This window comes from Typopeltis vanoorti, chromosome 12 (assembly GCF_054136105.1).
Source record: "Typopeltis vanoorti isolate ZY-2024b chromosome 12, IOZ_Tvanoo_1.0, whole genome shotgun sequence".
NCBI lineage: Eukaryota > Metazoa > Arthropoda > Arachnida > Uropygi > Thelyphonidae > Typopeltis > Typopeltis vanoorti.
Window position 1 is genome coordinate 44277878 of NC_143560.1, and position 24601 is coordinate 44302478.

The window sequence follows — 24601 nt, forward strand, 5'->3', positions numbered from 1 at the left end:
GTCATATGCCTTTTCCAAATCGACATAACTTAAATACAGATCTTTGTTATATTCCCATGATTTCTCCACTATTTGTCGTAAAGTGAAGATCTGATCCTGACAGCCTCTATTTGGCCTGAATCCAGCTTGTTCTTTACCAAGCTTTTCTTCCACAATTCTTCTCAACCGTTTCTCAAGTATACTTGCATAGATCTTGCCAGGAACACTCAGTAGGGAAATACCTCTGTAATTCTCACATTCAGTTTTATTTCCCTTTTTATATATGGGTACTATGAGAGCTCTACTCCAATCACTGGGAATTCGTCCCTCTGTCCAGGCTTTCTGAACTATGCAGTGCAGCCACTGTAAGACTTTTATACCACCATACTTCAGCCTTTTTGGTCGAATATCATCTACTCCTGCTGCCTTTCCACATTTCAAGCCTTTGATGGCTTTTTCTACTTCAAGTATGGATATGTATTCCTGACTGCATGCCTGGTCAGTGTTTTTTATCACTGTGCTGTCATCACTGCTTGTTTCATTTAGCAGTTTTTCAAAGTAATTACTCCATACTTCAAGGATATCTTTTTCTCCTGTTTTCGTGTCACCTTTATCATCTCTAACTCCTTTTACAGCACTCTTTCCTCCATTCCTAAGCTTCTTCAACAACCTCCAGAATATTTTGCCACCTTCTTGATATTTATTTTCTATATTCTTGCCAAAGACCTCCCATGACTTTTGTTTAGCTAGTTTTACACACTGTTTAGCTTTCTTACATTTGTCTCTGTATTGTGTAAGAGTAAAAGCTGACTTATTTGCCAGGAACTTTTGATATGCTTTCTTCTTTTCCTTCACTGCCTCTTTAACTTCCTCTGTCCACCAGGGAGTTCTGATTTTTTTATCCTTGCACACAACCTCACCACATGCCTCTCTGGCAGAATCAATCAATGTTTTCTTCAGAGTTTGCCACTGAATCTCCAAGGTTTGATTCCTGTTATCAAACTCTTTCATTTTCTTTTCAATAATCTTTCTGTATTTTAGTCTACAGTTAACATCTGAGAGCTGCTCAACTTTTATTCGCTTTAAAACTTTCTTACATGTTATTCTTTTCAATATGAAATTCAATTTTATCCTGCTCAAGACTAAATAGTGATCACTTCCGATTTCAAATCCTCTGTACACTCTGGTGTCCTGCACCAAGGAGAAAACATCACTATCAACAATAACATAGTCAATGAGACTTTTGTTATTCCTAGCCTCTTCTCTCCATGTGAATTTGTGCACATTTTTATGTTGGAACATGGTGTTAGTAATAACCAGTCCATGTCCTGAGCAGAAATCCAACAGATATTTACCATTATTATTAGCTTTCCTCTTTTCTCCAAATTTTTCCAAAATATTTCTGTATGTCTCACAATCATTTCCTACTCTGCTATTTAGATCCCTAACAAGGACCAACTTTTCCTTTTTCATTGTGTCAGTTGCTTTTTCTAAAGCCTCAAAAAATTCCTCCACTTCTACCTTTAGTAGAACCTTCTCTGGGACCATAGGCACAAATAAGTCTCATTGTCCAGTTCCCTATTCTCATATTTGCCCACATTACTCTACTTGAGACTGACTGCTATTCAAGAAGGTTAGCCTCGTATTTTGTGTTGAATACTATGGCCACTCCTTCTTTTCCTTGATTGTCATTGCCTGAATATAACATTTTGTATTTATTGCTCAGAAAGATCTCATCAGTTTTGGTCTTTTTTGTTTCAGTCACCCCTATTATGTCGATCTTGTACTTATCTAATTCCTCAGCTAGCTCCATTTCTTTGTCATTCAGGCTTCTTACATTGATAGTACCGATCTTTAACTCTGGTGATGTTGAGTTGGGGTTTGTTTTCAGATTTGTTCCAGTAGCTGACTTTTCGCTGTTCGCCCTGGTGCCCTTGTTTAACCCGGGGGCCTTGTTTAACCGGGCGACGCCCTAGCCGGCATGAAATTTTGTCATGTTGTACGTAATTTTATATTTTGGTTTAACCAATAAGAATACAATTTGGTCGGCTAAATCCCAAATTGCCAGCCCATCCTCGTTCGTTCAGTCCAAGTAGATACCCAACAGGGTGCACCAAGAGAAGTTGAGGATTGGACATTAGTTCAGAAGCCCTGGTTGGTTCTCTGCATTCCTTAAAAGGCTATGTGGAGGTCTCCTGTCAGTTATACAGCTTTGACCCTTAAGCACCCCCTCGTCATATGTAAATATCAAAAAAAAAAATATTTTTTTAGCATGCAACAAGCATTTTTAATTTGCAAACCAATAATGTTGTATTTACCTTGTATTCCTGTTGTTTGAATTGCTTGTGTTTCCACACACTGATGGCATACTGTTATTTTCTGTATTTTATAGTTATACTACAAGGTACCTTTAAAGATTAGGATGCACATTTTTCAGCATGAAATGTCTTTCTAATAGTGTGTATACAATAAGGTCCAGTGGTTACATAGTATCAAGTATGGTTTACTATTGATTGACTTGGTAGATATCATCACAAAATCCATTGGCATGATATGCCAAGAACTGTGTGTAATGAGTATTTATTCATTCATTACATTAAAATATAAAATAAAAATTCTACACTGGCATCTTGCATTAATGAAGTGATTGGCAGCGGGTTTTCTCATTTCTTGTTATGTTACTCATATTTCATCTATTTCAAGCACTGAAGAATTCTCATACTGTTTACAAGTGCTATATGCCAAAAAATTGGTGATAGTATGATACTAAAATTACTCTACATTTTTATAATAACAGTCATAAAAATCAGTCTAAAATAACATTGCTGCAGTAATTGTTGTTGTGACTTTGCATGATCATCATCAAATTCCTGCCATGCACCCTCAAGGGATGATAGTACTACATGAAAAATTTACATCATTACTAACTTCCTATCTACAATTTTCCTCCAAATCAGTCTGTTACTTGTCAAGACTCCAACATTATCAGGTCTTATATTTCTATCGTCTCAGGCACTGTGTAGCATATCAATCCACCTATATCTTGGTCTTCCTCTGGGTCGTTTTGCTGCCAACCTGGCAGAGAACACTTGTTTTGCTAATCATTCTTCTCCCATTCTGTTTAAGTGATCATACCAACTGAGATTAGCTCTGCTAATGCATTCCTGGATGCTGACAATGTCAAGTTCTTTCCTAATATCCTCGTTTTTAATATGATATTGCCATTGATGCCATCTGTTGCTCACTCTTCTAATCTTTCTCAGGACTCTCATATCTGCAGTCTCTTGTCTTTAATCAAGTGTTTTACTTCTGACCCCAGCTCTCAGATTCATAAGTTAAAACTGGTTTGAATACTGTCTTGTATACAGCTAATTTAGTGTTCCGACTAATTTCTCTCTTATTCCATATGAATTTATTCAGTTGACCAGCTTTGTTGATTCTGTTGTCTATTTCCATATTTAATTTACCATCTTCACTAAAAATCGTGCCTAAGTAACTGAAATGTTTTACTTGTTCCACAGGTTCTCCACTCACAATGCAGTTGACATTGTCAACGATTCTGCCTATTTTCATTGTGTTTGTCTTTTTTATTGCTGACTTTCATGCCATATCTATTACAACAGTTATTCAATTTGGTCAGAGAATCTTGCAGACTTGTAGGAGATTTATTTAGAAGTATAACATCGTCTGCGTAAAGCAAAGAACTGACATTGACATCTTCAATTTTGATATCATGTTTAATACCACTTTCCTTCATAATATGATCCATATAGATAATGAATAACAGGGATAATGTACATCCTTGTCTCACACCAGATTTAACATTAAACCAATCCTAACTGCTGATTTACAACTCAGATAAAGACTAAGTATTGCTTGATATAATGCCCCATTGACACCATATAACTGTAGCGTATTGAATAGCTTCTCTCTTGGCACCTTATCATATGCCTTTTCCAGATCTACAAAACTCAAATAGAGATCTTCGTTATATTCCCATGATTTCTCCACTATTTGTCAGAAAGTGAAGATCTGATCCTGACAGCCTCTATTTGGCCTGAATCCAGCTTGTTCTTCACTAAGCTTTTCTTCCACAATTCTTCGCAACCATTTCTCAAGTATACTAGCATAAATCTTACCAGGAACACTCAGTAAGGAAATACCTCAGTAATTTTCATATTCAGTTTTATTTCCCTTTTTATATGTGGCTGCTATGAGAGCTCTACTCCAATCATCAGGAATTCGTCCCTCTGTCCACGCCTTCTGAACTATGCAGTGCAGCCACTGTAAGACTTTTATACCACCATTCTTAAGCATTTCTGGTCAAATTTCATCTACTTCTGCTGCCTTTCCACATTTCAAGCCTTTGATTGTTTTTTCTACTTCAATTAGGTATATGTATTCCTGACTGTATGCCTGTTGAGTGTTTTTTTACCACTGTGCTATCACTGCTTGTTTCAATTAGCAATTTTTCAAAGTAATTACTCCATACTTCAAGGATATCTTTTTCTCCTGTTTTCATGTCACCTTTATCATCTCTAAAAAGCACTCTTTCCTCCATTTCTAAGCTTATTCAACAACCTCTAGAATATTTTGCCACTGTTTTGATATTTATTTTCTATTTTCTTGCCAAAGTCCTCCCATGACTTTTGTTTAGCTAGTTTTAACCTTTAATATAATTTGTAGATTTTTTTAATTGCTCAATGAAAAACACAATTTTATATAATGTAGTATATTTATTTCTAGAATTGTCCTGGTTCTTTGTTATCCAGAGGACAGCATTATCTGGAAAATTTATCTAAAAGGCTTAAAAAGGGCAGTAGCAGCAGTACTGCTGGTGGTAGTGGTGGTGGACCTGAAATTGTAGGAAGTCGCACAACAAAGCATTTTGTGTTTAGATCAGTGTCTCCCAAGAAGACCAATAAGTGTAATGTAAGTTTGTAAATATTCCTCAAATATTAGTTAATAATACAGTATAAAAGGAACTTTTATAAAGAATATACCCATGCCCTTTTGTAAAGAATGTACATAATTGACAGATATAGCACACTCTGCAGATAGGATTGACTGCCTTATCATAGCATTAATTAGATTTCTACAGAACCAAAGTTACTTGTCTATTATAGGCCATCGAGTTCATATTCAGGCATTATATAAGTATAATACGTACATTTTAAGTGGAGAAAAACAAGCTAGGTTCAAGCCTAATAATTGTTAGGATCATATTTTCACTTCAAGAGAAAAAGATGTGAAATCATGATAGTTTAACAAGGATTTGCATTCAGGTTTTGTAGAGCTGGAAAAGGCATGTGACAAGTTACCAAAAGCAATATTGTTTAAACAACTATCATTATAAGATGTTAGATCAATAAATATTAAGACTGCACATACTTAGAATGCGAAGTCCTAATATTTATTGATCATGCCTCATATATCAGTGTTGTATGAACTGATTAAAAAGAAAAATACTTTTTATGCTCTGAGCAATATGACTATATGAAATGTGATAACAAGTGGGATGGTACTTTTAGTTGCATACTTATCTTTCATTGATGCATTATTTTCAAAACTGTTGGAGACAAAGTAATGTCCAAATTACTTCACATTCACATAATTTGCATTGTAGTGTAAAATATGCATTATACATGTGCAGAATTGAATGGAAAGTTGATCATCTAATCTCCTCTGCATGACAAATAGGTTCTTTTTCTTTCCCAACAATGGGTGGCATAATCATTAACAGAGCACACAGATTTAATCCTGGACATTCTATGTAATTGAATAGTCAAACCAGTTTGAATATTTTGAATTGAATAGTCAAATAAAAAATGTAATGTAATATTAATGAATGAAACATACAAAAGAGAAATGCATGAATTAAATATTTTAAAATGCTAATAAATTGATTACTAAATTAAGGCTCAATTACATTCTGTCTTTATACATTATCATAACTGATAATTAGTTTATGGAACAACGCATATAAAGTATATTAATTAAAGGTAACTTTAATGAATAACTTCTATATTTCGCCAATGTCACGTTGCCATCTTCAGGAACATAAAGATATGGTATGTGCATGCAGGCACTAACAAAAGCAAATGAGGAAGAAAGCAAGAAACTAATATTGTTCCTAAAGTCCTAATGGTGCCCTCTGGTGGGCTAATTTGGTTGTCTTGGCAATTGGGCTGAAGTTCTCATAATGTAAGTCTCCCAAATTTGGGTCAGTTTCATGCACGCAAATTTGTTGAGGTTAGGAACGTTTTTTAGAGCTGCTGATGATTCCTTGAATAATCTTTCGTATTTAAACTTGCTGCGGTGTATTATTTTTGTTTTCTTCCAACGAATTCTATGGTGGGTATCTAAGGCATGGTCTGCCAGCCCAGAGCGACTGTACTGGTGAAACCGGATGTAGTCTTTGTGTTCTGAAATCCTGATATTTGCTGTTCTGCCTGTTTGGCCAAAGTAGCAGCTGCAAGGGACCTGGTATACACCAGGTAGGTCTAGGGGAAGTGGTTGGTCTTTGGTAGAGCAGATAAGGGATGCCAACTTTTTATATGGTCTGTAACAAGACATAAGGTCATATTTTTTGCAGATATTGGTTATTTTCTCTGAGGTGCCCTGGATGTAGGGGATGGTGATAGATTTGGTGTAATCTTTATTGTGGAGGGGAGAAAGGGGGGTGGTGGTTTACTGGTTTTAGTATTTTTTGGATTTTTTTGGGGTTATAGCCATTGGCTAAGAAAGTGTTGAGGATGTGGTTTAGTTCAGTAGTTAGGGCCTTGTTATCTGAGCAGATTAATTTTGCCCTGTTATATAGTGTTTTTATAACCCCATATTGTTGTGAGGGGGGGGGGGAGATTGCTGGTGAATGTATCTGCCAGTATGTGTGGGTTTTCTGTAAACAGAGAACACCAAAGATCCATCAAGCTGGCGAGTGATTAAAGTGTCTAGGAAGGGAAGGGTGTTGTTTTCCTCTTTTTCTAAGGTGAACTGGACTCTGGGGTGTTGGTTGTTTAAGCGTGTTAGGAAGGAGTGGAGTGTGTCTGAGCCATGTGGCCAAATAGCGAACACATCATCCACGTAACGAAGCCAAATAGTGGGTTTTTGTGGGGTGGAGTTTAAGGCTTTCTCTTCAAAGGTCTCCATAAAGAAATTCGCCAAGGGTGGGGATAGTGGTGAACCCATGGCTGTCCCCCTTATCTGTTTGTAGAACTTTCCTTGCCAAACAAAATAGCCTGAGTTCATTGTGAACTGAAATAGGGCTGAGATATCAGGAGGAAACTTGGCTTGGATGAGCTCTAGGGTTTCTTTGAGTGGGACATTAGTGAATAGGGAGGAGACGTCAAAACTGACCATTATGTCAGTGTGTTGGAGTGAGAGGTTTTCTATACTGGCTTTAAAGTGGGCTGAGTTTTTTATGTGTGATGATGTGTTGCCAGTATAGTGTGAGCGTTTTGGCTAAATGTTTGGCTAATTTATATGTGGGGGAATCAATGCCATCCACTATGGGACGTAATGGCACATTTTGTTTATGTATTTTTGGGAGTCCATATAATGGGGGGGGGGGGGGTAGAGTTATAAGGTTTTAGTTTGTTAGTGACTTCTACAGGCCAAGAAGTGACTTTCTTAAGGAGTCTGTGGAGAGTTCTAATCTGAGAGCTGGTAGGATTATATTCAATAGCGAGGTAAGTAGTATGGTCTAGTACTAAAGCATTAAGCTTACCTTTGTAGTCCTTTTGATTAATTCACCACAATTGATTTGTGGTGAATCATTCACCACCTTTTGATTGAGCACCACAGTGGCGTTTCCCTTATCCGCTTTGGTGATTATTATTTTTTTGTTATTCTTCATTTCTTGTAGGGCTGCATATTTGTCTTTGGATAAGTTGGTTTTTGGAGGTTTGGCTTTAGTGAGAACACTGACTACATCCAGTCTGACGTTGTTGGCGATATGGTTAGGAAGGTTGCGAATCCCACGTTCTATTTGGATCATGATTTCCTCGGCAGGTATTCTTTTAGGAGCTAGGGCGAAATTGTGACCACGTGCAAGTGCAGTGAGTGCTTCAGGCTTTAAAACTACCGACGAGAGGTTGACTACAGTGTTGAGTGGTGGCTGTGGTAAGGAAGTAGAATTCTTTATCAGGTTTTCGTATTTTTTCGAATTCTTTTCTTCCGATGCGCATGAGACGTCATAAAGTATCATCCAAAGATCATGGCCGAGTGTATTTGAAAGCTCTTCCTCTAGCGCCCGTAAGGTTTTGTTTTTGTCGGCAAGGAGAACACATGTCGCAGTAATTTGTTCTCTTAATAGGGTGAAGCTAGTGCGATTATAAATGCGCAGAGCTTTCTGTGAAGTAAACCGGTGCTTCAATTTAACACAATTAAGGATTATCTTGTTATCCCGGCAGCGTTTTAGGAACGTCACACGATTTAGTTGTCTCGATATCTTCAACCTCATTTTGCCTTATTGACGGGCCTTTCGTGCGATGGGATCCCTGTGGATGATCATAATTCTAGTAGCAAGGCTTATACGTTGGTCATACATAACTGGTAATTAGTTTACAGAATTAACAACGCATATAAAGTATATTGATTAAAGGTAACTTTAATGAATAACTTCTATATTTCGGCAACGTCACGTTGCCATCTTCAGGACCATAAAGATATGGTATGTGCATGCAGGCACTAACAAAAGCAAATGAGGAAGAAAGCAAGAAACTAATATTGTTCCTAAAGTCCTAATGGTGCCTTCTGGCAGGCTAATTTGGTTGTCTTGGCAATTGGGCTGAAGTTCTCATAATGTAAGTCTCCCAAATTTGGGATAGTTTCATGCACCCAAATTTGTTGAGGTTAGGTTTTTTAGAGCTGCTGATGATTCCTTGAATAATCTTTCGTATTTAAACTTGCTGCGGTGTATTATTTTTGTTTTCTTCCAACGAATTCTATGGTGGGTATCCAAGGCATGGTCTGCCAGCCCAGAGCAACTGCTGGTGTACACGTGGTGACAATTTCGCCCTAGCTCCTAAAAGAATACCTGCCGAGGAAATCATGATCCAAATAGAACGTGGGATTTGCAACCATCCTAACCATATCACCAACAACATCAGACTGGATGTAGTCAGTGTTCTCACTAAAGCCAAACCTCCAAAAACCAACTTATCCAAAGACGAATATGCAGCCCTACAAGAAATGAAGAGTAACAAAAAAATAGTAATCACAAAGCAGATAAGGGAAACGCCACTGTGGTGCTCAATCAAAAGGTGATGAATGATTCACCACAAATCAATTGTGGTGAATCAATCAAAAGGACTACAAAGGTAAGCTTAATGCTTTAGCACTAGACCGTACCACTTTCCTCCCTATTGAATATAATCCTACCAGCTCTCAGATTAGAACTCTCCACAGATTCCTTAAGAAAGTCACTTCTTGGCCTGTAGAAGTCACTAACAAACTAAAACCTTATAACTCTAGCCCCCCCCCCCCCCCCCCCAATTATATGGACTTCCAAAAATACATAAACAAAATGTGCCATTACGTCCCATAGTGGATGGCATTGATTCCCCCACATATAAATTAGCCAAACATTTAGCCAAAACGCTCACACTATACTGGCAACACATCATCACACATAAAAAACTCAGCCCACTTTAAAGCCAGTATAGAAAACCTCTCACTCCAACACACTGACATAATGGTCAGTTTTGACGTCTCCTCCCTATTCACTAATGTCCCACTCAAAGAAACCCTAGAGCTCATCCAAGCCAAGTTTCCTCCTGATATCTCAGCCCTATTTCAGTTCACAATGAACTCGGGCTATTTTGTTTGGCAAGGAAAGTTCTACAAACAGATAGAGGGGACAGCCATGGGTTCACCACTATCCACACCCTTGGCCAATTTCTTTATGGAGACCTTTGAAGAGAAAGCCTTAAACTCCGCCCCACAAAAACCCACTATTTGGCTTCGTTACGTGGATGATGTGTTTGCTATTTGGCCACATGGCTCAGACACACTCCACTCCTTCCTAACACGCTTAAACAACCAACACCCCAGAGTCCAGTTCACCTTAGAAAAAGAGGAAAACAACACCCTTCCCTTCCTAGACACTTTAATCACTCGCCAGCTTGAAGGATCTTTGGTTTTCTCTGTTTACAGAAAACCCACCCATACTGGCAGATTTGTAATGCAACACACCAAAAACTCCTTTCTTTTTTGTATTCTCCACTGGAAGTAATACTTTCAGTTTCCATTTAGGTTGAGTTGCTTTTATAATGAGACATTGAAGTTCTTTGCTTGAAAATGGTGACACTTGAATCAAACTGGTAAAGATTCTCTTTTCTCATCAGTTAGAAAGTTATGTAATGTTTGAGAGAGAAAGTTTCAAACTTCATTTACAAAAATTCTAATAAATGATATTTTGTTTTAAACAGTAATAATTTAATTAATCTTTTCAGTTCAAAAATCATGTTATTTGTAAATGCAGCATTTACAAAATTTTCTTTTAGACAAAAGTTGGTGATATTAACATAATTGTATATCTCAAATGCAAAGTCAGTAGCATTGAGTTACACTGAGTGTATTTGAGGTCAACACTTTAAGGTATGAATGTGTTCAAGAACTGTGTTGTCATGTGATGTATGTGTCTCTCCTATAAGATAGGTTTGTTCATGCTCATCATGATACCATGAAAAACAAGAGCAGGTACTCTTTTACAATTTGCACTCTAAGCACCTCTTTTGGTTTTGCATCCATGTGTTTTAGCATTTACTTTTTCTCCAGTGATCCTTTGCATTAAAGTAACTTTGTGAATGCATTTTGGTGAAATTGCTTATTGGTTATTGCACAAAGGGCAGACTGCATAATTCTGATTTGTGTCACAAGTTATTACATTTGCACAGTGTTTAGCTTTCCTACATTTATCTCTGTATTCTCTAAGAGCACAAGCTGAATTATTCACCAGGAAGTTTTGATTTGCTTTTTTCTTTTCCTTCACTGCCTCTTTAAATTCGTGTGTCGACGATGGAGATCTGATTTTTCTATCCTTGTAGACAACCTCACCACATGCCACTCTGTCTGAATCAATCAATGTTTTCTTCAGGTCTTGCCAGTGAATCTCCAAGATTTGGTTCCTGTTCTCAAACCCTTTCATTTTTTTTTCTTGAATAATGTTTGTGTATTTTAGTCAACTATTCACATCTGAGAGCTGCCCAACTTTTATTTGCTTTAAAACTTTCTTACATGTCCTTCTTTTAATATGAAATTCAATTTTATCCTGCTCAAGACTAAATGGTGATCACTTCCAATTTCAAATCCTCTGTACACTCTGGTGTCCTGCACCAGTGACAAAACTTGTCTATCAACAATAACATAGCCCAATGTTTCTCAAACTTCAGATATATGCACTTACCCCTTCTTAAATTTTCATTATTACCAAGTACCCTCTAAGTAATTAATTAAAAACAAATTAATTAAATTTTAATTAAAATTAATAAATTAATTTGAAATATTAATTAAAATTAAATATCTATTTTATTTGAATTTATATGTTCATGTAAACAAAAAATATGATTTATTTTAAAATTTTGGTTCTCTAGAGATGTCAGACAACACACTCTTATCAATTTCATTTGATCCAGATGCAATATCAACGTTTTCCTTGTTGCTTACAGCTACTCGTATTTGCTATACTGCTCTCTTTTGGGGGTTTTATAAATCCAATCTTTAACTAATGATCCGTACGTAAGAATTTGAAAGCTAAAAAAAATACCATATTTGCTCAAATATAACACTAACTTTTTTCCTGAAATTAAAGCTAAAAAATCATGTTGCGAGATATGTGCGGGGATTTTCGGAAACTAAAGTTTTCAGAAAAAACTGAAAATGGTGCGACTTACCGAGAAGCTCGTACTCGCTATCACTACTTTTGGCATCGATAAAAGTTTCTTTGTGTTCATCTACCCAAATAGCATCATCTTCTTTCCCATTATTTCAAGCAAAAATTACCAGTAATTTATAAGACTTGAGATATATGTAGAGCAGCGAAGAACTTCATATGATTGGTGCGGTATTAACAGAAGACCGCGCGAACCAAAGACAAATTATCATTTCAACAGTTGAGTTGAAATGCTAATTCCCTTCAACTGAATTCCATAATATCTGAAACACATTCACTATATATTTCTTAGTTTTAACATGTTAATGACGGGGGTGGTGTCAAGCAAAACCATATGTTCCATTGGCAACATATGGTTTTGCTGGTCTATACAGCAGTTTCTGTTGGAGAGAGGATGTGATTCATTAGTTAGTGCTGTTTTATTCCGGTTGTCTCTAATTGCACTGTTCGTTGAAAAATATAATGGATAAGGCAATTGACCACTCAGTATTGCTAAACTTTGCAAAGGCATTTGGCTGGATTCTGCATAGAAACTCTGTTGCATAAATTGTAGCAAATGGGGATGCATACAAATCTGGTAATTTGGATAGGATGGTGGTTGATGGACAGATATCAAAGAGTGGTTTATGGAGGAGTTGAGTCCACGAGAAGACAGGTGACTGGTGGTGTATCACGGGGCTCAGTGAGTATTTGGTGCTTTGTTGTTTTAATTCGTATATCAGTTATATAGGAAATATTCAATTTGCTGATGTGCTAAACTGGAAAGAGCAATGTGTAAATGAAGGTGATGCAAACACTCTTCAGGAAGACTTAATTTGACTGGCAGTATTGCCAGTTTAATGTGGCCTATTGTAAGGTAATACACTTTGGGAGGAGATCACAGGCTGTGCACTATATTGATGGAACTAAACTGCAGGAAACTGATGGGGCCAGGGACTTGAGAGTGATTGTGGACTGAGAGTTGAAGTTTAGAGGACATATCACAGAGGTAGTGAAAACAGCACATCAGATTAAGTGGTTGTTGAAGAATGCACTAACAAGCAGGGATAGGGAAGTTATTGTTCCCTTATATAAGACTCTGATAAGGCCACATCTGGACTGCTGTATGCAAATCTGAACACCCAAATTTGGTAAGGAATTTGGGTGTTCAGTGGTGGATGAAGTGGTGGAGAGAATCCACATGTGAGTGACAAAAATTGTTGCTATGGAATGCTTATGAGAATAGATTGACAGTTTGTGACTTCAAAAACTTCTGATAGGTGAAAAAGAGGAGACATGATATAAGCATATAGCTGTTAAAGGGAATTTATAAGAGCAACACTATGGATTTTTTTCAATACATTTAGAAAGGGAGAAAGCAAGAGTTTTAGGACTGGATTTTTTGCTTGGAGGGTGATGAGTGGATGGAATGGGTTGCCAGAGGTGAGTGCTTCATCAGTGAATAAGTTTAAGGAGAGGTATGATAGGTATTGTGTGAATAATCGCTAGTGAGTCTTCTGACTCCATGGAAAGATACCTGTATCATAATATCTTAATAATAGATCAAAAATGGGATGAAATGTCATAAGTATAGCATAACTTTTGATAGTTGTTGGATTTGTACAAAAGTACTTCTAGTAGATACAGTTCTTAGAATAATTTAAGTTTGTTACTGTATGGCAATTCTTGCAGAATAAGAAATATATCAACAAATTAAAATTTCCCTCAGATCAGTACAGTATAAAAAACTGTTGTATTATACAAGGTGCTGATCCTAATATCTCTGTAGTTGAATTGATTACCCAGCACTGCAGTAATTTTTTTTAAAAAAAAACTTGTCCTAGGTTTAAAGCAAGCCATAATTAAACAGTCTTTCTTCTCTCCTGTTAAATCCTATTTTATTGGAGAACTAATTTGAAACGATGATAATGTTTTAATTTATTATGTTTTTTCAGTGTAAATAGTGTACTTAATTACATTTGGGATATTTTAATAGCAGAATTAAGCAAAATGAAATTATGACTGCAGTTCATATGCCAAAAACATCTATTCAGTTATTGTGACAGTGACTGCTATGACTATTACCAGAATGCTATTACATACACACTTTTTGTTGTAATTTTACCTCACTTGTTTCCATTGTAGCATATTTATGCTTGAGGTTTTCCACCCTGGAAATATAGAAACAGCATGCCTAAATTTAATGGATATTGGAGTACCTGCATTTACACATAATTGGGTATAATTAAAAGGATGCTGGGTAACTTTTGATATTTCAGTGGTGTAATTTTTATCCCTTTCTTATTTGCTAAGAAAAAAAAATATTAGTTATGACCTTTACAATGTAGACAGTATTATATCTGTAGGGTTGATGTCACCATTTAAATTATAATTAAAATGAATAATTAACAAAATACTTTTCTTCTCAGGATAATAATTCTCAAGGTACTCCTGTTGAAAAATCCTACTTACCTCCAAGTAAACGTAAGTTACCTCAGACATCTCCACAAATAGAGTCAAAAAGAAGGAAAAGTGTATTTGATTACTTTTGATTTCTAACTAAAAGGCACTAGGAGTAGTCTTTTATTTCTGATAACATTTAAATTCATATAGCATTATTTAATGAGTGCTCATTATGTGGTTGTGTTCTGTAACATATCTGCTATGTTATTGTAAATATTAGATTTTGCTTATTTAAGAATGACTTAAATGCAACATTGTGATAACCTTGATTCAGCTAGAAAAGAGTTGATTTTTAAAACTAGAGAAATTAATGTTTATACTTATAGCCTTCTGATATTCAGAAGAAAATATAGCTATTATACTTAGAAATGTTTTAATAATAATGTGTAAATATATTATTTTTAGAATAAATAAATATATGTATTAAATATTTATAAGCCGTAATAATTATTCCACTGCTGAAATTTTATCGACATTATAATCATTAGAAATTGAAAGTGAATGTTTATTTTCTGATACTGAACATCATTGTATAAAGTTTAGAAATTACTATTAAGACATTTCTTAACAGTAATTTTTTGAATGGCATGATTATTTAACTGTTTATTCCAAATCAACTTAATTATATAAAGCTTGAGGCATATTTAATGCAGTTATTGTTTAAAAATAGATTTATTCACTTTGTAAGGTTGTGTACATATATTTTAAGACTAGTGCATTGTATCGAATTAATGTGACTGTAATTTTAATCAAAACATTTCAGAAAAATGTCTAAAATAAAGCAAGCATCACAATTGTTTTTTGAATATCTGGAGATCATTATTCTTTATATATCAGTTATTTTTGTTAAAACAGTGATCCTTCTAATTGTACTTAATGGAAAGATGCTTATCTATAAATATAACACTGTTAACCTAATTTTCTGACCTTGTCACAAATTCTCTTACATAACTTTCTCATCATTATTTAATAAATAAGAACTTTCTCTAGTCATAAACCACAAATTTCATAAAAAGTAGATAATGTTATTTTAACATTATGCTGAAAATACACAAAAATTCATTACCTCTGAAAGATATTACATGTGTATACAGTCATACAGATTTTTGATACAAATCTCATTATTGAGTACTGTATACATTTTGTTGCAATGAATAGATATTTTTTAAAATTATGTTCATAATTTTTTTATTCACTGACTGAATTTATTAAAGTGAAATTTGTTATTCTTTAAAATAATATTTGCACAAATATATAACATGCATTATGTTATTAAGTATTGATAATAAAGGAGGAAAGGAAGAAGAGAGAACAAATAAAGCAGAAAAAAAAATTACTGCCTATAATGACTTAAACGAACTTAGTCAAGTATATTAAAGGTGGTGAAAAAGTAATAGAGTGAAGTTAACACGTTCACTGCCATGCTACTTCGGCATAGTCTTTTCCAGTAATTTCACGTCATACGAGTATACTCGTAGTTGGCTTGTGCAGAGCATATACCATCTATGAGTATACACAGTTTTGCTGCTAGCTCCACATGCCAAGCATTTGCACTTCTTCAAGGTCAGTACAGTAAGCGTCATACGAGTATACTCGTAACTGGCTTGTGTAGCTCATATACGAACTACGAGTATACTCGTAGTTGGCAGCGAACGTGTTAATAACAAAAGATAATTCAGCATGAGAAATGAGACTTAAATATCGCAAAAAATCAAAAAAACTGTGTGTGTGTGAGAAAGAGAGGATAAGAGCTAATGTAATATAGGATAATTTTCGTCATTATCATCATCTCCATCCATCTAAAACAGGCTGAAGCTACTGCAAAAAATAGTTCCAGTCTAGTCTATCTGCAGCCAAGTTATTTAATTTTCTATAGCAGTTCATACCACATATACTCTTGATGTTTTCAAGTACATTATAATTCATTTTATTCTAGGTCTTCCTAGTGGCATATTTTTCCTATTTTGTTTTGGAGAATTAGAGGAAATCTTATAGTAGGCATTCTGTATGCACTTCGGGCCATTGTTTTTTTTTTTTGATTCTTGCTATTAAGTATAGTAGTGTAATTTTTCTCTGATTAATTCATGGACTGAAATGAAAACCTAAGCTGTATTCTATGTTTGATAGTTTCTTTAATTTAACATGATCACATGCATAAATAATTGAATTTATAACCTCTTCCAGTTTATTTCCTTCCACTCATAATATACAATAGGCACTGGATTTATGACATGGTTAGGTTCCTGTAAATGCCAACATACATGAATCAGCATGAAAGAAACCTGAATTAAAAGTACTTCAATGAGATGTGTTCCAGGTATATGAAAATTGAGACTCTTTCATACAATAATACAAAAAATGTTGATATTGTAAACATCAACATTATATGCATTAAAATCATATTTATTTCGTATAGTTTCTGTATAATATACAGTAAATAGGTAGGCATAACTAACAAGAGAAGGTCCTGGTCGGAAATTGTTAGGATCAACAGAATGATATTCTTCCTCTATGTCAATCAGTTACAGGCACTTCAGATTTCTTTTTAAAAATAGAAAAGGAGGGCTGTTTACATTTCTTGATGCATCCTTTCTTGCAAAACATGATAGTAAAGTTGTAACACTACATTGACTCCTCTTCTAAAAGAACAGCATTCCCAGTTAGGATCGATGTCACCTACTCTTTTCAACTATTTATCAATCTAAGCCAAAATTTACTGTAAGTCTGGAGTTTTTATAGACACTAAAATGGACTCTTCTTCTTCCTCCTCTTCTTACTACTACTACTGTTCCAAAGTCAACTGTGCAGCCAAATCTTCCAATTGTTTGAGAATGACTCGAACAATTCAGTCACATCACCAAGCTCATTGTTGTTTAGCCTTATCTCCTGAGCAATTATGAAGATTTCATTTGTAATTTGTGGCACTTCTTTAAATCACTTGAATTCATGTATATACTCAGGCCATACTTTTTGCTATTTATGCAAGTTTATGTGACCTCTTTTCAAACTGCATCAATGCTGTTGATTCTGAAGACAAGTTGCAGGTGCCCATTTCCTGTAATACGTATATCCATAAATGTTTGTTGAAGATAGGCTTTAAAATTTGCTATGATGACCGGGTCCATTGTTTGTAAAAGGGAGATGGTATTTGATGGTGCAAATTCAAGGTGGATAATACAGGGTGTCAATAATGTAATGCAGATGTTATAAATTCAAAATAATTAAAATACATTTACCTTAAATAAAGAATTTAAGGTAAACGTAAGGTAAATTTAAATAAAGTTTACCTTTCTAAAATGAATTCATCATTATGAGTCATTAATCATAATGGTAAAACACAATGCTCAGTCCACAAAATAGTGCTACACATCAACTTTTTGTGTGTGTGTGTAGGGGGGGGAGGTATGTAGAATAGCATTTTTAAGGGAAAGCACTAAACATTCTCAAACCAGATATTCAAATCATTGTATATCAAAGGTATACTATAATAGCATAATAAATAATGGTAATATGTAGTTAATACACTGTAAAGTAATAATCAATAATATTTTTAACAGCAGTACTCAATTTACTAACATAAATTGTTTAAATAAATAACACATAATCTTACTTTGCTTAATTCAACATATGTGCATTCAAATGGTGCATTGTTTTGGATATTTCATTGCATTGCACTTTCTTCATCAGAAGTATGCTTCTAGTTTAGTTACGCAGAAGCTTTATATATGTGCATGGATATATGAAAGGATCATAATAAATATCTATATACATTACATGAGAATGTGATTATAGCACAATGGCTATCTTTGTTTGCTTATGTCTTTGACTTCATTTCTCCCTTTGGTGATCCCATATGAAGAGTTGGGCAATTTATAATACATTAGTACCATGATAATAAAAAAAATTTGTTCAAGTTGGATGTGAAGACGTGGGTTGTAATTGTAGGGAGCACATAGAAGAATGTTTCAAAAATCACCTGTAGAAGAAATGAATGAAATTTTGGGTTTGAATTGCAGAGGTTTGTTAAATAGCTGCTACATATGTTTTAACAGATCTAATAGATAAAGAGCAAAAAATTATCAATGTCTATTCAGATTAACGGTGACCATGAAAGGCAAACCACTCAACATCAATATAAAATTAACAGACAGAAATGTTTAGTGATAGATATGTCTTGGCACTGCATGAAGGTGGTGTGTAATAACATAATGCCTTTCTTTAGCTCAGCTATCCATTTTCATAAAAAAACCAACAGTATTTTGTGAAACCCAGCTGCATTCCCATTAAAAATACTATAATTTCAGTAGAATGTCTTATATCTATTCATAACTATTAGTTTTCAGGAAATTACAACATATACTGAATATTAATTTGGCAACGTTACATTGCCATCATCAAAGATCACAAAACACTCATCTCCATATCTTCAGCCCAACAGCCAAGATCGCTTAATTTAATCTAGAGTCCTAAATGGTATCCCCAATTGGCTGCATTTCTTCAGCCTCATTCACCCTCTGTTAGTGCATGCAGGCCACTAACAGAGGATGAACGAGGGAAGGTTGGAGGAGGAGGAGTACAGCCTTTAAACTAATCTTTGGTGCATCTATAAACAAACTTGTTCATTGGAGTCATGTCTTTCCTAATGTTTCCATCAATATCATTGCATATTCAGGTCATTGCAGTACACTAGGTCACAACTAACAAAAAAAAAAGATATTCTAAATTTGCTGACATGTGGGTAGGTTCCCCTTCAACATTCCACTATAAGGTTTAATAGAATAAAAACAGCACAAATAAATCTTTTAACACATGTTTAATCAGTCGTGTTTCATCTCAATCACTGAGACATTGTCAGGAAAACAGTATTAAAATTATAAACAAAAAATTTGCACAAAACAATAAGTGAAAAAGATTAGACTGAAAGCTTGAAGTCCTCTGAGGGGACGCCCTCTCTGAATTCTATTAGGTGGGAAGTTTGAGAATTAGTTTCCCAAATCTTGGCAAGTTTAATACAACCATATACTTATGGCAGCAGATGTTTGTAGATATCCTAGCAGCTTGACTCTAATATGATAAGTTGCAAAAACAAGGAATCCTGTAGACAGAACAGAGAGAGGATGTAGAGAATCCCTGGGAGAGTGGATGGGGGTAACCAGCTTCGGATGAGTTTTGAATGCACTACAAAGAAGATACCATTTTAGAGTTCTGGCTATTTTTTCCAAGGTGCCCCAGATATAAGGAACAATGATGACATTACTATAGTTAGTATGTTGAGAGTGATGTGAGGAGATGGAAGGAACAGTTAATTTGTTGATCTTTTTGACATTGTAACCATTGGTCAAGAAGGTATGATGAATAAAGGAGAGTTTAGCAGTAAATTCAGCCTGGATAGAACATAGGAGGTTCCATTAACAAGTGATTTTGATGATGCCATATTTTTGAGGGGGGGGGGGGAGGATGATGGGAAAGTTTGTGTTTGTATCTACGTGTGTCTGTGAGAGGGAGAGAGTTTTCTGTAAACAGAGAAAGAAAGAGTACCATTGACAAGACGTGATTAAAGTATGCAGAAAAGGCAGGCTGTTATTTTCTATTTCTATAATGAACTTGATTCTGGGGTGGTATCTGTTGAGATGGAGGAGGAAGGAGTCTAATGTGTCTGAACCACGTGCTGAATAGAGAACACATCATGAATTTATGCTCCATACAATAATTGGCTACAGGTGGGGAAAGCCTGTGGCTGTGCCCTCCATCTGTATATAAATGGTATTTTTCCAAGTGAAGTAACAAGAATGAATCGCAAAATTAAACCAGGTCAATGATATCTGAGTGGGGGAACTTTTTTTATAGTAAATTTAGTCTCATAAAGAGGGATATTGATAAAAAGAGAGTTTACATCAAAGCTTACCATGATGTCATTATTATTATCTAAAATTAAAGATTTGAAATGAATGCAATTTTTAATATAAGATGAAGAATTGTCTGTAAGTAGGGTTGAGAATTTAGTGAACTGTTTGGCTAACTTAAAAGAGAGGTAATCAACTATAGCATTTAATTAGCATCGACTATGGGGTAGAGAGAGTTATTATTGGGTTTATGAAATTATGGGGGGGGTGCTTAAGGGTCAAAGCTGTATAACTGAGAGGAGACTACCACGTAGCCTTCAAAAGGAATGCGGAGAACCGATCTGGGCTTCTGACCTAATGTCCAATCCTCACCTTCTTATGGTGCACCACTTCTCGGCCAATAAGTTTAAGCCAATATATAAAATGATGGTACAACACGACAAAATTTCATGTCAGCTGGGGGCGTCGCCTGGTTACGCAAGCCCCCCCCCCCCCGTTGTTTTTGCCAGGGAACCATGACAAACAGCGAAAAGTCAGCTACTGGAACAAATCTGAAAAAACACCCCAACTCAACATCACCAGAGTTAAAGATCGGTACTATCAACATAAGAAGCCTGAATGGCAAAGAAATGGAGCTAGCTGAAGAATTAGATAAGTACCACATCGACATAATAGGGGTGACTGAAACAAAAAAAAAACAAAAACAGGTGAGATCTTTCTGAGCAATAAATACAAAATTTATATTATATTCAGGCAATGACAATCAAGGAAAAGAAGGAGTAGCCATAGTATTCAACACAAAATACGAGGCTAATCTTGAATGGAAGGCAGTCTCAAGTAGAGTAATGTGGGCAAATATGAGAATGGGGAACTGGACAATGAGACTTATTTGTGCCTATGGTCCCACTAAGGTAAAAGTGGAGGAATTTTTTGATGCTTTAGAAAAAGCAACTGACATAATGAAAAAGGAAAAGTTGGTCCTTGTTGGGGATCTAAATAGCAGAGTAGGAAATGATTGTGAGACATACAAAAATATTTTGGGAAAATTTGGAGAAAAGGGCAGAGCTAATAATAATGGCAAATACCTGTTGGATTTCTGCTCAGGACATGGACTGGTTATTACTAACACCATGTTCCAACATAAAAATGTGCACAAATTCAAATGGAGAGAAGAGGCAAGGAATAAGAAAAGTCTCATTGACTATGTTATTGTTGATAGTGATGTTTTCTCCCTGGTGCAGGATACCAGAGTGTAAAGAGGACTTCAAATTGAAAGTGATCACTATTTAGTCTTGAGCAAGATAAAATTGAATTTCATACTGAAAATAATAACATGTAAAAAATTTTTAAAAAGAATAAAAGTTGAGCAGCTCTCAGATATGAACTGTAGACTAAAATACATGAAGATTATTGAAGAAAAAATGAAAGAGTTTGAGAACAGGAACCAAACCTTGAAAATTCAGTGGCAAGCTTTGAAGGAAACCCTGATAGATTCAACCAGAGAGGCATGTGGTGAGGTTGTGTGCAAGGATAAAAAAATCAGAGCTCCATGGTGGACACAGGAAGTTAAAGAGGCAGTGAAGGAAAAGAAGAAAGTATATCAAAAGTTCCTGTCAAATAAGTCGGCTTGAGCTCTTAGAGAATACAGAGACAAATGTAAGAAAGCTAAACACTGTGTAAAACTAGCTAAACAAAAGTCATGGGAGGACTTTGGCAAGAAAATAGAAAATTAATATCAAGAAGGTGGCAAAATATTCTTGAGGTTGTTGAAGAAGCTTAGAAATGGAGGAAAGAGTGCTGTAAAAGGAGTTAGAGATGATAAAGGTGACATGAAAATGGGAGAAAAAGATATTCTTGAAGTATGGAGTAATTACTTCGAAAAATTGCTAAATGAAACAAGCAGTGATAGCACAGTGGAAAAAACACTCAACAGACATACAGTCAGGAATGCATATACCTAATTGAAGTAGAAAAAACCATCAAAGGCTTGAAATGTGGAAAGGCAGCAGGAGTAGATGATATTCGACCAGAAATGCTGAAGTATGGTGGTATAAAAGTCTTGCAGTGGCTGCACTGCATAGTTCAAAAGGCCTGGACAGAGGGACGAATTCGTGATGATTGGAGTAGAGTTCTCATAGTACCCATATATAAAAAGGGAAATAAAATTGAATGTGAGAATTACAGAGGTATTACCCTACTTAGTGTTCCTAGCAAGATTTATGCAAGTATACTTGAGAAACGGTGAGTAGAATTGTGGAAGAAAAGCTTGGTGAAGAACAAGCTGGATTCAGGCCAAATAGAGGCTGTCAGGAGCAGATCTTCACTTTAAGACAAATTGTTGAGAAAGCATGGGAATATAACAAAGATCTCTATTTAAGTTTTTTCAATCTGGAAAAGGCATATGACAAAGTGCCAAGAGAGAAACTATTCAATACGCTACAGTTATATGGTGTCAATGGGGCATTATATCAAGCAATACTTAGTCTTTATTTTAGTTGCAAGTCAGCAGTTAGAATTGAAGGAAGTACAGGAAGATGGTTTAATGTTAAATCTGATGTGAGACAGGGATGTACATTATCTCCTCTGTTATTCCTTATCTATATGGGTCACATTATCATGGAAAGTGGTATTAAAATATATCAGATATCAGAATTGGAGATGTTAATGTCAGCTCTTTGCTTTATGCAGACGATGTTATACTTCTAAATAAATCCGCTACAAGTTTTGAAGATTCCCTGACTAAATTGAATAACTGTTGTAATAGGTATGGTATGAAGGTCAGTAATAAAAAGACAATGAAAATAGGTAGAATCATTGAAAATGTCAACTGTGTTGTGAACGGAGAACATGTGGATAAGTAAAACATTTTAGCTACTTTTAACATTTAAGGCACGATTTTTAGTGAAGATGGTAAATTAAATATGGAAATAGACAACAGAATCAACAAAGCTGTTATGGTAGGAATCAACTGAATAAATTCATATGGAATAAGAGAGAAATTAGTCGGAACACTAAATTAGCTGTATACAAGACAGTATTCAAACCAGTTTTAACTTATGAATCTGAGAGCTGGGTCAGAAGTAAAACACTTGACCAAAGATTGCAGATATGGGTCCTGAGAAAGATTAGACGTGTGAACAGATGGCATCAATGGCAACATCATATTAAAAATGAGGATATTAGGAAAGAATTTGACATTGTCAGCATCCAGGAATGCGTTAGCAGAGCTAATCTCAGTTGGTATGGTCACTTAAATAGAATGGATGAGGAATGATTAGTAAAAACAAGTGCTCTCTGTCAAGTTGGCAGGAAAACGACCCAGAGGAAGACCAAGATATAGGTGGATTGATATGGTACAAAGTGCCTTAGACGATATAAATATAAGATCTGGTAATGTTGGAGTCTTGACAAGTAACAGACTGATTTGGAGGAAAATTGAAGATAGGAAGTTAGTAATGATGTAAATTTTTCATGTAGTACTATCATATCCTGTACACCCCTTGAGGGTACATGGCAGGAATTTGATGATGATGAATTTTTGGTAATCTGTATATCTGGGAATGGGAATGCTGCTTCAACAGTTCTCTTAAATATCATGCATACTTGACTTTAACATATGATATAAGGATCTTGTCTTGTTCTGCTCTTTCACTTTACATCCAAAGTACAGCTGACAAGTTTTCTTGACCAAAGAAGTGATATCATTCCTCTCCTCCACACACACACACACACCTACATATAGCCACTTCAGATGGCATTCAAAATAATATAGTCTACATTTTGTTCAACAGCACTTGAGCAGCCACACCAAAACGCATTTCACAAAGTCGCTTGAAATCCAGAACATCAGTTACAAAAAACTTATTAAATCAGAATAGTGCAGAATCAGTAGTCTCAGAGCAGTAATTTTTTTAATTTATTAGAGAGTTTTACAGCAATACATTTTTTAATAATAGTTTAGGAATCTGAGAATTACAGAGGTATTTCCCTACTGAGTGTTCCGGGTTAGATCTATGCAAGTATACTTGAGAAACGGTTGAGAAGAATTGTGGAAGAAAAGCTTGGTGAAGAACAAGCTGGATTCAGGCCAAATAGAGGCTATCAGGATCAGATCTGCATTTTACTACAAATAGTTGAGAAAGCATGGGAATATAACAAAGATCTGTATTTAAGTTTTGTTGATCTGGAAAAGGCATATGGCAAGTTGTCAATGGGAAATTATATCAAGCAATACTTTGTCTTTATTTGAGTTGTAAGTCAGCAATTAGAATTCAAGAAAGTACAGGAAGATGGTTTAATGTTAAATCTGGTGTGAGACAAGGATGTACATTACCGCTCTGTTATTCATTATCTATATCTGGTGTGAGACAAGGATGTACATTACCGCTCTGTTATTCATTATCTATATGGATCACATTATGAAGGAAAGTGGTATTAAACATGG

General features: G+C 35.3%; 1 protein-coding gene across 2 annotated transcripts in view; it reads left to right on the plus strand.

The window, feature by feature from the left end:
* LOC150100741 (uncharacterized) overlaps nt 1-14625 on the plus strand; it is a 207183-nt gene extending 192558 nt beyond the window's left edge. For both annotated transcript variants that reach the window (XM_090401717.1, XM_090401718.1), the window contains exons 21-22: nt 4726-4911; nt 14281-14625. In XM_090401717.1, the coding sequence (XP_090257843.1) occupies nt 4726-4911; nt 14281-14403 (309 nt within the window). In that variant the 3' untranslated portion in view covers nt 14404-14625. The remainder of the gene's footprint in view (nt 1-4725; nt 4912-14280) is intronic.
* Nucleotides 14626-24601: the final 9976 nt, after the last annotated feature.